Raw genomic sequence first — 15,784 nt, 5'->3', positions numbered from 1 at the left:
TATTGAGGAAGTATGTAGTCTTTGTTGTCCTGCAGAACCTCCCTCCACTCATCTGAATCAGTAGTTCTGCTTTTCCACTCAGGAAATTGTCTTCTGTCTAACCTCTTTATTCTTCATCTTCTCCTTCTTCTGTGTTTTTTCCTGTCAGGTGTGGTTACTGGAGAAATGTTTCGCAACATGCAGAACTCTGAGATCATCCGACGGATGACAGAGGAATTTGATGAGGCAAGTTACCACATTAGACTAATAATCACACCATATTCGCTATAAATCACTTAAGTTTGATTTCAGATGCCAAATACAGAATTCATGTACGTACCAAGGACAATAAACTTTGCTAATTTGTGGTAGATAACTGCCACTTGTACTAGTCATTGTAGTGAAGGACTGTCGTTCCTCTGTGTACTTTGCAGGACAGCGGTGACTACCCTCTAACCATAGCCGGGCCCCAGTGGAAGAAGTTCAAAACAAGCTTTTGTGAATTCATTTCGGTGCTAGTGCGCCAGTGTCAATACAGTATCATCTATGATGAGTATATGATGGACACAGTCATCTCCCTTCTCACCGGACTATCGGATTCCCAAGTCCGAGCCTTCAGACACACCTCAACACTGGCAGGTAAGATTGTGTGTGTTTATGAATTATATTTAAGTGTTTGTGCTGATTTACAATCAATAGCTTCTTTTCCAAGCATACAACAGTTAGCTAGCTGGGAAAAGTTGTGTGTTTTAAAGGTTCTTCCTTGTTGTATCCTTGTGTTTGAACTGGAGACTCATTTGTAGTGCTCTTGGATATTTATGAGGTCAGAAATTTTCATTGGTGTAAACTCTAGTTTTTTTTTTATACAGTCTGCACATTTTGTTTCATAGTAGTATTAAAGTTAATAACCCCAGTGATCAACCTAGATGGGCCACCTGCACAAATGTTTTAAGTTATTTTTTGTGATTAGATTCTTTTAAATGTTTTTACACTCCTAAGGGCAGGGCAACTGAAGTCTTTATTATGAGCATGTTGTGTACACATGAACACTTAGGATAAATGTAAGCAGCAAAGGGGGATTTAAACGCATTAAAAAAACGCAGAAGAATCTTGATCATATGCTCTACAATAATCCGAGCTGTGTAGAACACATAGGCGATATTGTTAGGCTTAATGCTTACTCTGTCACGTGGGTACTGTGACTATAAAACATACAGGGGTTTTTTCTATCTGGAAAGTTGTTGTCATGAACTTTCAGTATGCTTTTTTTTGTGCTTCTGTTTGGGTGTGAGTGTTGGTCTTGGCAGGCTGGCCTGTTTCAGCTGGTGGATAGTTATTTTAGATAATACACTAGTTAATGATTGTTCTCTGCACCTAAGCTACTGTGTTACCCAGATGTTGCTAAAACTGGATTTATTCATAATCAATTTGCTTTGAGTTTGGTGACTTGTCGTCTTTTGTAAAGCATACTTGAATTCAAGGTGTCTACTTAGTCAGAATTAAAGGAACCCAAACATTTTTTTTTTTTCTTCTAAAATACAAATATTGTTCCAGTTGTGACCATTTCACCATCCTCTAAATTTAAGGTATTGCAATTTTGCTCTGTAGTGCAATCAGAACTAACTTTCATTGCAAATTATTAATACCAAAACCCACTGATGTCAGATAAGCTCACATAACTTAATGAGAGATAGTTTTGAAATAATCTACAGATAACAGAAATTATTTTATTTCTTCATGTTCTTTGTTGTGTTTTTGACAGCCATGAAGCTGATGACAGCCCTGGTGAATGTAGCTCTAAACTTGAGCATCAACATGGACAACACCCAGCGCCAGTATGAGGCAGAGAGAAATAAAATGGTCGCTAAAAGGGCAAATGACAGGCTGGAGCTGCTGTTGCAAAAACGTAAAGAGGTAAGCATTGCAACAATTGGTTGCATTTGTTTTTGTCATGCAGCTTATTACATTAAGCACATGTCATGTTTATTCATTTGTACGTTTGACACTTAAACTTCACATTGAAAACTGGTTTGTTTGAGTAGTGATTTGGTAATGTATCAAAATAATTGGCGACTGTTTCTTAGGGCTCTGCCACATTGTATCATCAGCTATAGTACCGGTATACATTTTTACGTTAAAAGTATCCTATCGCATAGGGCTGCACGATTTTGCATAAAATGAGAATCACGATTTTTTTTGCTTAGAATTGAGATCACGATTCTCTCACGATTTTCTTTTCCAGTATAAATATTTATTGCACTTATTAACTGCACATCAACTTCGTAACAGTTGAGACTGAACATAAAAACAATAAATAAACATAAAAACAACAAATGTCTCACATTTTGTCGTTTCCGCCAAATGTTGTACTGCTTGTAATTCGTCTCCACCTTTGCTCGACACTGCGTGTATAGAGCAGGTAGTGCAACAATAGAAAAATAGTTGCGGGACGGCACTGTGCAGCGTTTGTCTAGGGTGTTGATCATTTTCCTAAATCCCTCGTTTTGCACAGTGTTGATGGGAGCCATATCTTTGGTCAGGTGATAAGTAATAGCCTCCGTAATTTGTTTGTGCCTGCGGGAGTTCGACGTGTATAGGGAAGCGCTGTATAAGGTTCCCGTTATTGATGTTTGGGTGGTTGACCGGGACGGATTTTCTCCAGTCACTTTCTCGTCATCCCTGACGTGCTCTCCGTTGTTTTTTCCCTGCTAATTTTAGCAGCCAGCTTCTGTATCACGTGGTATAAGGCTCCGCCCTTGTCATTTGTTGAGCAGGAAGAGTGAGCGCTTGTTTTCATGCAGATTACGTCCCGGATCAAAATGCGGTACAATCGTCGTCGTCTCTTTTTTCTTTTTTTCTTTTTTTTTTAAAATCGTTGTCATTTGGAAATGAGATCGCACATAAGTATGAATTAAGCTCGCGATTTTCTAACGATTAATTGTGCAGCCCTACTATCGCAATATTTTTACTGTAGCAAAACCATTTGTTTACGTTCTTTTGTGTGTACAACAAGGAGACAAAGCCAGGCATGTCTGAAAGTAAGAGCATTGTGTCACACTCTAATGACAGTTTCGTACCTAAAAGAGAACTACTTCAACAATCTCCAACAAAGCACTGATATTTGCAATGTATATAATATATACATATACAACTGTTCCCCATAAATGTGGAAACAACACATTTATTGAGATAAAAACATACTGTTGAGTAAAACCAGGCTACAAAGGAAGGAGATGCTTGCAGCTGGAGATGTTTGACCCAAATAGAAAGAAAAAACTTCATCTTCCACATGTATGAAAATGTTGTACAAGTTTCTGATGAATTAGAATTTAGATTTATGTCAGCTTTTGTTAAAGTATTAAACAGTTATATAAAACTTAAAGTTTACAGGACAAACGCTAACTAGACTTCTACTTCTGTGCTTGCATTTTATTTATGCTGTTGATGGTTATAATGCTGACAAACTACAACTGTAGTTTGTCATCCATGACAGTAGCTTATGGAAAAGAAGGATTGAAAACACCCCTCATTTATTTGCATTAAATGCTGCTTTTCCTTCAGTTAGACAAAAACAGGAGCAGTTGGGTAGGCTGTATAGCCTCAAAAATATATCACAATATTTTGAGAAAATTTTCAATACTGTATACTTTTTTAAAGTTCATAAATATTACAGAAAATTGCTTAATTCAGAGAGATGCGGTGCATAAGAAAGGTGTGCCCTGTGTTTAAAAGACTTGTTGCATTTGTGTTGGCAAGCATCGTGTTAACTGTTGAAGTGGAGCCACACTTTTGAAAGTTTAATTCTGTGTCTGTGTGCACGTGCTGCATGATGCTGCAGCTGAGAGGCATCTCTTCCCTGCCCCTTCCACACAGGCTGTGAGAAGGACGTCTCTTACAGCTTGAAAGTAACAGAAATGACTAATGCTTCAATCTTGGTGCAAATGAAAATTGAAGTTGGAGAGATAAATGTTATTGCTGTTCAAGGTCTGCCTGTTAATGTGACTGCATGCATTTCAGATTTATGCCCTGTTCAAGCAGATTTGCAAATGTTACTGTGTCTGCCCTAGTGCACATACTCTCATGTTCTTTTTCTCCATTTTTGAAAAATGACCAGAGTCCTTTAGACACGAAGCCAACACATTCAGATGCCATTACATTAATTGAAAGCAGCTATAGATTTTTAAATATTGCCAGTGTAGCTATGTAAATGAGGTAAAAGTGTAGCATTGATGTGTGAGAATAATGTGTATCATCTAGCACACAGTAAAGTTGAACTGTAAAGAATGGATCCATTTTAGATTTAGCAAATTAGTAACAAGCTTTGAAAACTCCCTGGTAACCAAATCCATTTGAACAGATAAATTTTAGCCTACTCTGTTTAGGTGAAGAAAACTACTTTGGTCCTTGATTTGTTTAATTTGTAAGAGCTTGCGTCTGTGCAGAGTTGTGGAACACAATGGGCTTAACTGGTTATTATGTTTCAGCAGCTGGAGACGGTGTTGGCAACAACACAGCGCTTTGTACCCATTTCCCCCGTGAAGTGGGAGGACACAGACCAGTTTCTCTCAGAACTTTTTTTGGGGGGGGGGGGAGTGATAGTCATTGCATACACAGTATATTCTTCTGAACTAGAGTATTTATTGAATTGAACTTTGTTTCAAAATAAGGACTCTATTGTGAATCAGAGATGACGATACCAGAAATCTCAGGTGATTTGTGAAAGATTCACAGTATATTGTTTGTTCTTTATTTGTTCCTTTTTTTTTTTTTTGTGGTCACCTCAAAGAATTGAAACCAGTATTCTACAAAATCAACAATTGATGTTAAACTTGGACTCTCCCCAAGTCATGAAAGAACCTATATAACCATGTAAACAGGAATTACTGTAGCTTGTGAGCAGACATTTGTTGGTTTAGGAAGAATAGTGACTGCTGCTCCTCTGTAGGTGGTGAACCCATAATGCCAAGTGTTATTTAGCCTGTATGGCGGGTTTATTGGTTATATAACAGCAGGTCCCACAGGGCATCCATCTGTTAGTTCACTGTGCAGCCACACCGCAGCATGGTGGCATAGTTGACTGTCACACTAGTCTTATTATGTTAACAATGCATCCTGACCACCAGTTATTGTTGCAGTCTGGTCAGTTGCTGTGTTTGTGTGATAAAATGCGCTGACATGGTTTTTTCTGCTCTTAATTTCAGCTCCAGGAAAATCAGGACGAGATTGAAAACATGATGAACGCAATATTCAAAGGAGTGTTTGTGCACAGATATCGGTATGGCCTTACGTCAGTCAGCATCCAGTCTTGAACTTTGTTATCACTGTTTTTTCTACAGACTGCTAACAGCCCTCATTCGTTTTTTTATTAAATAATGTTTTAACAGGGATTCAATAGCAGAAATCAGGGCGATCTGTATAGAAGAGATTGGAGTGTGGATGAAACTCTATAGTGATGCCTTCCTCAACGACAGCTATCTGAAGTATGTGGGATGGACGATGCACGATAAGGTGGGCAATACAAAGGACTCTGAATTTTTTAAAAGCTCCTCTTAAGGTGTATACTTAATTTATTTTATTTTATTTTTTTAAAAAGAGTGTGTTGATAACTGCAGTAACCAGTAATGGATACTTTCGTACTCTATTCCAGCAAGGTGAAGTACGTCTAAAGTGTCTCACAGCACTGCAGGGCCTCTATCACAACAGAGAACTCAATGCCAGACTGGAGCTCTTCACCAGTCGCTTTAAGGTCAGCACCACCTGCTGGACAACTTAAACACAACAACTGTATTTGTTCCATACTTGGAGAAACAAACTCCATGGGCTTGTCTTTATTTAACTATGCTTTCAGTAATTCAGGAGTTTGCGAGGCAAAATGACTCATTAAGTTTTCTGTCTCTCCTTTTGTTTAGGACCGCATCGTCTCTATGACTCTTGACAAAGAATATGATGTAGCAGTACAAGCTATTAAGCTACTTACTCTTGTCTTGAAGTAAGTGGTTGTTTTTGATAATATGTAATGTTGTTCAGCACAAGTGATTGGGACGTAGTTTATACTTCAAGGCTGAGCACTTGTAAATTTTGTGATTTGCATCAAGTACATGTGTGCTACTGATAAAGTCTTTGTAATTTTCTTTGTATTTGTTTCTGCAGTAGTACAGATGAGGTGTTGACTCCTGAGGACTGTGAGAGTGTCTATCACTTGGTGTACTCGGCACACAGGCCGGTCGCAGTTGCAGCTGGAGAATTCCTTTTTAAGAAGTATGTTAGACATAAGTTAAGACTTCTAGCTTCAGGCTTGTAGTGATTTTTGTTTACAGTTCCAAGAAATAGTATATCAGCTGTTTGAGTTAGTATTCCATGTGATTCCCAACTAATGAAAAATATTCTCAAAGATTGTTCAGCCACCGAGAACCGGAAGATGAAGGTGCCCCTAAAAGGAGAGGCAGACAAAGTCCCAATGCCAACCTCATTAAGACCACTGTCTTTTTCTTCCTGGAGAGTGAGGTACATTATCATGCTATATTTTCTGTTCTCACATTTCTGTCTTTATTGCGCGTACTGTTTTGTAAACAGTATCAGTGATCCATCCCTCATCTGTTTGAACACTTATTCCATCAGCTCCACGAGCATGCGGCTTACCTAGTGGACTCACTCTGGGAATGTGGTGCAGAGCTACTGAAAGACTGGGAGTGTATGATCAGCTTACTGCTAGATGACCCGTTGCCAGGAGAGGAAGGTATGGCACTGGGTTTTTTTTTCTTTCTTTCTTTGTACTGGTATGCAGTTGAGAGCACTATTGTGATTTATTGATTTCTCTGTTTGGTTTTTCTTCGCAGCTCTTACAGACAGACAAGAGACGGCTTTGATTGAAATCATGCTGTGCACTGTACGCCAGGCTGCTGAGTGCCACCCACCTGTTGGAAGAGGAACAGGGAAGAGGGTAAGAGTGGCTGACACGCTAAAAATCACAAGCCAATACTAGTCATGTCTGTTTGTTGGATTATGCTGTCTTTGTGCTGTTCTCCTAATCGGCCAACTATCCTGGGATTTCTTTGGTGACAGTAATATTATAGAGTTAATTATGTTAAATTGGTTAACTCTTTATGAACCTTCTGAAACACGGCCACTTAAAAGATCTACAGATCCACGTCTGTTCATAGGTCTTCAAATAATTGTCAGCCAACTTGTTGTTTGATTATTTATTTATTTTTGTAATTTTGCTGTCTGAAGTGCAACATGTAGGCTATCAGAGGATAAGACTGTTTGCTAAGATTGTTTTAATGTATATACTTTCTGTTGCTCATTGTCGTGGTGTTTGATTTTGGAGATAAGAACAGTTCTGGGATATTCTTCATGTTTTGTTTTTTTTTGTTTTTTTTTTTGTTTTTTTAAACAGTTGAAAGTTGGTGCATAGCTTCACTCTGCATAATTGTAGATACTAAACATGTACTTTCTGTCATGTTTCTACTGCACTTGCATACTTTCTTTATTTTAATGAGTTTAACCACAGCTGCTTTCGGCCCTTTTTATGCAGTCCTTCTGAGTTGTTTACAACACATCGATTTCTCAGTTTACTACTTAAATTATTTAGGAAATTCAGTTAAAAGCTAAAAATAAAATTCCCCAGATGCGCCAAAAAAGATTAATTAATTAATGTAGTTTATATTTACCCTAAATGGTGGTGTTTGGTATTAAGAAGTCAGAGTACACTTTCTGAATGGATGAATGGAGACTAGTTGTGTGGTCTAATGTGGTTGCATCACACATCAGGTGATGACAGCTAAAGAGAAGAAGACTCAGCTGGATGACAGAACCAGAATAACAGAGCTGTTTGCTGTGGCTTTGCCCCCTCTACTGGCAAAGGTATGTCGTCATCCACTCAGCTTTCTTAGAAGCAATCTTCCTAAGGAGGTTGTACTTTTAACAGTACAGCATCATTGTGCTCTTTATGTGCTCCACAGTATGCCGTGGATGGAGAGAAGGTGACTAACTTGTTGCAGCTTCCGCAATTCTTTGACCTGGAAATTTATACCACAGGGCGTCTGGAGAAGGTAAGACAAATTGGCTTGTCGGACAGCGCTAATCAGATCAGAACAAATTGGATTAATGTATTTAACATATTAATGTGATTGTTTATCACACACACGCGATGCTAATATCTCTTATCTCTCGCTCTCCTCCATCCAGCACCTGGAATCCCTGCTGCGTCAGATCAAAGAAATTGTGGAGAAGCACACAGACACTGAGGTTTTAGAGTCCTGCTCTAAGACTTACCACGCCCTCTGCAATGAGGAATTCACAATCTTTAACAGGGTGGACATAGCCCGCTCCCAGCTGCTGGATGAGCTGGTGGACAAATTTAATAGGCTATTGGAGGACTTTTTACAAGAGGTGAGAGTAATAGTGCGCTTAAATGTCCAGCATACCTATAAGTCCAGTACAACAGAAACTAGCTCAACATAAACCATGAAAAGAGCACAGCCTCCATTATTTGTGTTCTGTTCTAGCTCTGTCACATTTCATAACTCTTCATTTATTGGTACTGGAACTTATCCTGTTGTACAGAAGTCTTATATATAGCAAGGATGAAAATACTTGATGTGTTGTGAATGACCTTACCATATAGTTTGTAAAGAAGCTCATCAGAAATTTTCACCTTTCTGGACAATCTGAAAACTCCAGTTTGTTTTTATTTATGATAACATTAAAGATCTTTACCTGTTAAAATCACTTTTTTCTGTACAGGGTGAAGATGCTGATGAAGATGATGCTTATCAGGTTTTGTCAACTCTAAAGAGGATCACAGCTTTTCACAAGTATGTTTTCTCAGAAGTATTTTCTATGTGATTTTATCTACGTCTGCTGCATTGTTGGTAGATTCAGTGTGCACGTTTTTGAAAGTGATGAGACGTCATCAACTCTTTTGCAGTGCACATGACCTCTCGGGATGGGACCTTTTTACCAGCAACTTCAAGCTGCTTAATACTGGCATAGAGAATGGGGACATGCCTGAGCAGGTAATATATATATATATAAGTTACTCTGCATAATTTTGTTTTATTTTTATTAAATGCTCGAAAATACTGATACATTTTTTCTTTTTCTTTTCTTTTTTCTTTTGTGTGGGTTTTTTCTCTTTCTCTCTCACTCCTTGTGAGTAGATAGTCATCCATTCACTGCAATGTACCCACTACGTGATACTGTGGCACCTGGCCAAGTTATCTGAGGGCAGCTCCAGAAAGGTGAGGTCTAATCATATTTCATTGCTATTTTGTGCTGTTTTAACAGATTTAAGCAGCTATAAATGTAATGTTTTAAAATGCGTTTGTCTTTGTTTCAGGATGATCTGGTGACCCTGAGGAAGCAGATGAGGGCATTCTGTATGATGTGTCAGCGCTACCTCACCAACGTTAACACAGCTGTCAAAGAGCAGGTGACACAGATGAGAAAGTGACAATTATCCATGTTTAAAAGTGCACGTAAAATCAACTTGAAAGCAAAGCAAGAACACCTAAAGTACATGGACTTTGTGCAGCTGAACAGACTTTCCTTTTAACTCTGAAGTGGTGGTTTTGTTGCCCCTTATTGCAGCTACAATGGATGTTTTTTAAGCTCCAGAGCACTTATAATGTATCTGCTTAATTCGAAATCTAATTTGTGATCATTTTGTTTAGGGCTTGTGCACACAGAGTTTTAACTTTGTTCTTTTCTTCTTCGTTTTTTTCCACAGGCGTTCACCATCCTGTGTGATCTCCTGCTCATCTTTAGCCACCAGATGGTGTCCGGAGGCAGAGAACACCTGGAGCCCCTGGTCTATTCTCCAGAGGACTCACTACAGTCTGAACTGCTCTCGTTCATCATGAACCATGTCTTCATAGACCAGGATGATGACACAAATAGCACAGGTATGAATATGCAGATGTGCAGTTTTGGCACTGCACTGGCCAAAGTGAGGAAGTAGCTAATGGGATTTCAAATTGTTTGTTCCCCCTCAGATGGGCAACAGGACGACGAGGCAGTAAAGATTGAAGCTCTGCACAAGAGAAGAAACCTCCTGGCTGCCTATTGTAAACTCATTATCTACTGTGTGGTAGAAATGAGGACTGGAGCTGATATCTTTAAACAGTACATGAGGGTAAGCTTAAGCATTTGTCATTTTAAAAATATGCAGTTGTGTATTACCCCCATTAACTGTGAATATAAGTAACTCTTACAGGAAAAAATAGTTGTTTAATTAACACATTTGCTGTTGTCCTGACCTTGGGCACATGCATGCACACACGCACAAAATTCTTCACGACCTTTCAATGTTTTTCCTGTTTGTTTTTTTGCTTTTACAGTATTACAATGATTACGGTGATATCATCAAGGAGACTATGAGTAAGACTCGGCAAATTGACAAGATTCAGTGTGCCAAGACGCTCATCCTCAGTTTGCAGCAGGTCAGTGTGCACACTGTTGCTCGCATATTAATTAATTCCATAATTGTGACCTTCTGCTCATGCGTCCCAGTGGTTAAGATGTTATCTAATGTTCCATATCTCTCTGTGTCCTAGTTATTTATTGAAATGGTGACTGAACTGGGTCATGGCTTTGATCGCTCCTCCTCGGCATTCTGTGGAATCAAGGAGTTGGCACGTCGTTTTTCTCTAACTTTCGGTCTCGATCAAGTCAAAACCAGAGATGCCATTGCCATGCTGCACAAGTAAGGCTTTATTCTGCTCATACTGGGTTACAAAGCTTTTCTTAGATTTTGGCCCCGTATCTGGGAACTGTCATGTTAGACAAATTACTTCTTGAATACTGTGTTTCCTTTGCCATGTTGTTTTTTCTCCGGATTTTGGAGAGGCTTAAGGCATGAAATGTTACACTCTAGCCTTTTCCAGTACAGTAAGTATTGTAGAAAAACATGTTTAAAACAAAGCAAAAACACAACACTGAACTGCAGAAACATAAAGGATGGCAACCAACTGTTACATATTTGAGCCGTGTGAATGAAATGAGCCGCACAGACTTTTCTTAATATCTGATGGTGGATCATCACTACTAGGGCTGGGCCATATTATACCGTTCACGGTAATACCGGTATAATGTTAGGCAACAATAGGAAAATGAAATATCGCGATAGAATATGAGTAAAACGCGCATGTGCAGTGCCTTTGTTTTCATACGCACATGGCCGATTGTTGAGTGAAACAGATGAACCAGAATTGGTTTGTAAAAATGGTGCAACTTCAGTGATGTGGAACTGGTTTGGTGTTTGTCCGTCAGATACACGACAAAGCACTTTTTTTTGCAGAACATGCAAGCGGCCGTCGTTATTGTCGTATTTGTCGGACTAAGATGCTCTTAAATCTGGGAGTAATCTGGGTCCTAAACTCCTTATTCTTCAGTTCAAACGAACACTGCAGCATCACTGAGAGTTAAAAACTGTCTAAATTCTTTCATCTTTAATAAAACGATCAGCATTGCTGCTTTACCAGGTGTAACTATGAAGTTTAACTTCCAGGCATCCATTAAAACAAAATTTATTACATTTAACAGAGTTAGAAGCTAGCGGGAAGCTAGCGGAAGTTAGCTCGCTAGTTACCTAAGCATGATATTGCATGTTCTGACTGAGAGATTTCTGAAAAAAATCAAACGTACAGCTCTGCTATCACTTCCAACATAAATGAAGACAGGAAACTAAACAGCAGTGACGTTTGTAGGGTTACTGAAGTTGGGCTAGCTGGTATATAATGATGTGCTACGTGATCACTAGCGACACAGCTATGTTAGCATAACATAAACAGGGAAGCTGGAGGACGAACACTAACACTTTTCCACTTATAAAAGTTAACGTTAAGGTTCCTCATGGTTAGAGACAAATGCAATCGCATGGCAGGGTGCTGTAAACAGACCAAACTTCAGTCAGGAGAACAACTGAGATAATCCATCCACAATACGAGGTTAGTCATTAATATACTGCAACAACATGGGAATAGAGCAGCTGCCAGAGAATTCAACATTAATGAATCAATGGTACAGAAGTGGAGGAAGCAAGAAGAATGAGTTTAATAAAGTTTGATTTATCTGACTGCTTTGTTTCGCTTGATGTGCGTTATAATCCCGTGCACCTTATGGTCCGAAAAATACGTACTGCACACTGCAGTTTAATGTTGCAAAGCACCTCTTTTTAACTTCAGTGGATATTATATATGGTTATGCTCAGGATATGTCAGCCCATTTCTACTGGAAATGCCTTTTGGTTAAACTTTCAGCAAGGAATTTGTATTTGCACTGTTACATTTTTATAAAGCTTTAATGTACATAAAAACCAGCTTCTTATTTAAGTGAAAATAAATGGAAGGTTTTCTTTTTGCGCTAGTAATGTTGTGGAGTTGTATTTTGTCTCGCATCAATTATATCGTCAGTTATATCGTTATCGCAAATTTTCAAATATATATCGTGATAAATATTTTTGGCCATATCGCCCTGCTCTAATCACTACTATCATTTCAACTATCTTCTCTAAAAACAAACTATTGCTGTGGTAGAAATCTATTTTAATACTGTTATAAGTGGTGGAAAATTGGTTGTTTTAAGCATTCAATCTTCTTGGTGGCTTGTTTCTTTCATGTGAATTGTTAAATCTCTCACAGTCAGTGAGTGCTACGTTATATTGGACATCCGGAGCGAAATCTCTGATGAAACATTGGTACTAGTAAACCTTTATCTGTTTGAGCCAATCAGTTTCACAGATTAGTATTATTAGGGCCCGAGCACTGAGAGTGCGAAGGCCCTATTGTATCTGCTCCGTTTCTTATTATTATTCACCCCAAACAAGGGCCTTTTTGAGGGCCTAAACATGCTCAAAAACTCATGAAATTTTGCACACATGCCAGGTCTGGTGAAAAATTTTGTATTTTAATGGTTTTACTTATGAGCACTGGGAAATGGCTCTAGAGCGCCACCTATGCCTTGTTAAATGCAGCCCTACGACCACATCGTTTGAGCTACATGTATGAAATTTGGCACACATGTGTATCATGCCAAGACAAACAAAAAAGTCTGTGGGCCCATTGACGCAAACCCAACAGGAAGTCCGCCATTTGGAAGAGAAGGTGACATTTTGGCTCTAATTTTGCCATTTCCATGCCTCGAACTTTTTCGAACTCCTCCTTGGGATTTGGTCGTATAAGCTTCATATTTGGTCAGTGTCAACTACACACCTGGGCCATGTTAAATTGCGGAGCTTTTGAGTTTTCACAATACCATGAGGCCGTGGCGCCATGGCGAATTTCGATGACTCGCCATGAAAATCTTATTGCCTCTCATTTTGTCATACATTTTCTGACCTTGACCAAAGTGAACACATATGATAAGGCTCCAGCCCTGAACATATTTCAACTGCCATATTTGACATCAAGGACAGCGCCACCTAGTGGGAACAGGAAATGTCATGTTTTACACTTTGGGATACAGTATTGTGATGGGTAACATCTGCAGCCTCAAATTTCTCCAGGAAAGCCTTAAGGAGTTGGTCTTGGGTTACAGTGAAAACTGACTTTTCGCGACGGGGTGTGACCCCAGCAGCATGGCGAACTTTGATGTCTCGCCATGAAGAAACAAATTAGTATAACTCCATGAAATCCAGTCTGATTAGTACCAGACTTTAGAGGCATGATGTCAGACCCACCCTGAACAGATTGATGTGCCCATTGTCAGGAATATGAAGAGCGCCACCTAGTGGGAACAGGAAATGTCATGTCTTACACTTTGTTGTACTGATTTTCACAGGTTCATTGTGGCCACCTCAAAAGCGGTGAATATCACCATCAGTCCTTCTTGATGCTGCAGTGTGAAAATTGTGACTTTAAACTGAACGGCGCACCCTGGTGGCAACGCTGTTCACCATGAAAAATGAAGTGGCTTTTAAGGGGCTTGGAAAGTTTAAAAAGTCTTGAAATTTGGCGCACACCTCCAATGTGCATAAGGCCTTGTTGTTATGTGATCATTTTCATTGAATAGCGCAAAATGGCTCCACAGCGCCCCCTACAAAATTTCAAAACATCAGCCCCAGCTCTGTGTTTTATGTATGAGTCTGAAACCTGGTAAGCTTATAGGAGATATCAAGATGTACAAAAAAGTCTCCTGGAGCAATATCCCAAATCCAACAGGAAGTCAGCCATTTTAAAATTAATGTGCAATTTTGGCGACATTTTCCCCGCTTTCCAGGCACCGTTCTTTGACGAACTCCTCCAAGGGATTTCATCATATTGAACCAATCTCCAGTGTGTGGAATCTAAAGACCTTTGTGATGTTAAATTGCGAAGCTTTTTACGTCCAGGGAAACAGGGTGGTTATGGCGGCACTTAGAGTTTGAATCACTCGCCAAAAAGCAGTAATCTGCTGTCACTCAAAAACACAATGTCCAATCTCTCCCAAACGTCTCAGGTGTGATGAGACTCGAGCTCGGAAGTGTTTGTTATGCCATTTGTACATAATGGTTAGAGCGCCACCTAGTGGAACGACTAACTAATCATGAATGAATGAGTTGAAATGTTAGCTGGTGGTTAAATGCATGAATTCCATCAATGTGACATCAGATCGGACGTGCTGGTTTTAGGTGTTGGGCGTGGCTCGACACGCCGGGGGTGCGAGGGCCCTCATAACGCTGCTTGCAGCTTTAATTAAATTTGTTCCAATTCAAAGAGTTCTGAAAGAAGGCCTAAAACTACTTAAGTTATTACTGGAAATTGAATTCTTTTGTTCCATGGTGCAGAGAGAAGAGTGCAAGAGGACTGAAACAGACAAAAATAAATGTATAAAAGTAGTTCCCATTAATTGTTGCTATAGACCCAGAATCTTACAATATGCCTGCCTAGTTGGGTCCAGTACACTTGTCATGAGGTCATATTTTAAAATGTGTACTAAAGAGGTAGTAATTCTGACAGCTCTCTCTAGTATTTCACAGGTTTATTTTATATAAAGTAATATTACACTAAAATGGTAAATGGCCTGCATTTGTATAGCGCTTTACTCAGTCCCTAAGGACCCCAAAGCGCTTTACACTGCATTCAGTCATTCACCCATTCACACACACATTCACACACTGGCAATGGCAAGCTACATTGTAGCCACAGCTGCCCTGGGGCGCACTGACAGAGGCAAGGCTGCCGGACACTGGCGCCACCGGGCCCTCTGACCACCACCAGTAGGCAAACATGGGGTTAGTATCTTGCCCAAGGATATTTGGCATGCAGCCTGAGATCGAACCACCGACCTTCTGATTAGTGGTTGACCTGCTCTGCCACCTGAGCTACAGCCACCCCTTTAAACTGTTTTAAAGTAGGCATGCCACAACTTTCATTTATTGAAAGTTGTGGCATGACTACTGCAACTTGCTTTACTTAAGTGGTACGAATCAAATGCTGTATGTGTTCAACACACTTAAGCTACTGATCTGATATGGGGCCAACAAGTCACAACAGTTTGTTTTTAGATTAAGAATCCGATAACCTAAAATATTCAGTGGTCCATTCTCAGTTTGTTACATTTAGGAAAGGTAAACCGCTAGCCTGTAATAACAAATGAGTGTGCTGTTTGAGCAATTAACAATCTAATTAGTGAAGCTCTATGTAGGTACCATATTATACAAATAGTTATTGAAGCAGATTATTTTTTTTTATCTTTTGATTTTGAAAGGTCTCTAAATGTTGAAAATCCCAGTGATTCCAGCCTCAGCATCTAAGGATATGCACAGGGTTGCTGCTCTTAACTCAGATATTTTACGACAGTAGGAATGAGTGATATGTTCCACATA

General features: G+C 39.4%; 1 protein-coding gene across 3 annotated transcripts in view; it reads left to right on the top strand.

The window, feature by feature from the left end:
- The window catches only part of stag2b (STAG2 cohesin complex component b), a 28,267-nt gene that overhangs the window by 3,040 nt on the left and 9,443 nt on the right, over positions 1-15,784 (top strand). For all 3 annotated transcript variants that reach the window (XM_085289331.1, XM_085289348.1, XM_085289339.1), the window contains exons 6-27: positions 149-225; positions 414-618; positions 1,742-1,893; positions 5,181-5,254; positions 5,364-5,487; positions 5,627-5,725; positions 5,889-5,968; positions 6,130-6,237; positions 6,372-6,483; positions 6,598-6,715; positions 6,816-6,919; positions 7,750-7,842; positions 7,941-8,030; positions 8,167-8,370; positions 8,725-8,795; positions 8,909-8,996; positions 9,141-9,221; positions 9,320-9,412; positions 9,710-9,884; positions 9,975-10,114; positions 10,320-10,421; positions 10,536-10,684. In XM_085289331.1, coding sequence (XP_085145457.1) covers positions 149-225; positions 414-618; positions 1,742-1,893; positions 5,181-5,254; positions 5,364-5,487; positions 5,627-5,725; positions 5,889-5,968; positions 6,130-6,237; positions 6,372-6,483; positions 6,598-6,715; positions 6,816-6,919; positions 7,750-7,842; positions 7,941-8,030; positions 8,167-8,370; positions 8,725-8,795; positions 8,909-8,996; positions 9,141-9,221; positions 9,320-9,412; positions 9,710-9,884; positions 9,975-10,114; positions 10,320-10,421; positions 10,536-10,684 — 2,539 coding nt within the window. The remainder of the gene's footprint in view (positions 1-148; positions 226-413; positions 619-1,741; positions 1,894-5,180; positions 5,255-5,363; positions 5,488-5,626; positions 5,726-5,888; positions 5,969-6,129; positions 6,238-6,371; positions 6,484-6,597; positions 6,716-6,815; positions 6,920-7,749; positions 7,843-7,940; positions 8,031-8,166; positions 8,371-8,724; positions 8,796-8,908; positions 8,997-9,140; positions 9,222-9,319; positions 9,413-9,709; positions 9,885-9,974; positions 10,115-10,319; positions 10,422-10,535; positions 10,685-15,784) is intronic.

The sequence above is a fragment of the Mchenga conophoros genome, linkage group LG2 (assembly GCF_057382185.1).
Source record: "Mchenga conophoros isolate Kocher_MC1m ecotype Shallow Benthic linkage group LG2, M_conophoros_male_GT1.1, whole genome shotgun sequence".
NCBI classification, from domain to species: Eukaryota; Metazoa; Chordata; class Actinopteri; order Cichliformes; family Cichlidae; genus Mchenga; species Mchenga conophoros.
This window is presented reverse-complemented; position numbering and strand designations above follow the sequence as displayed.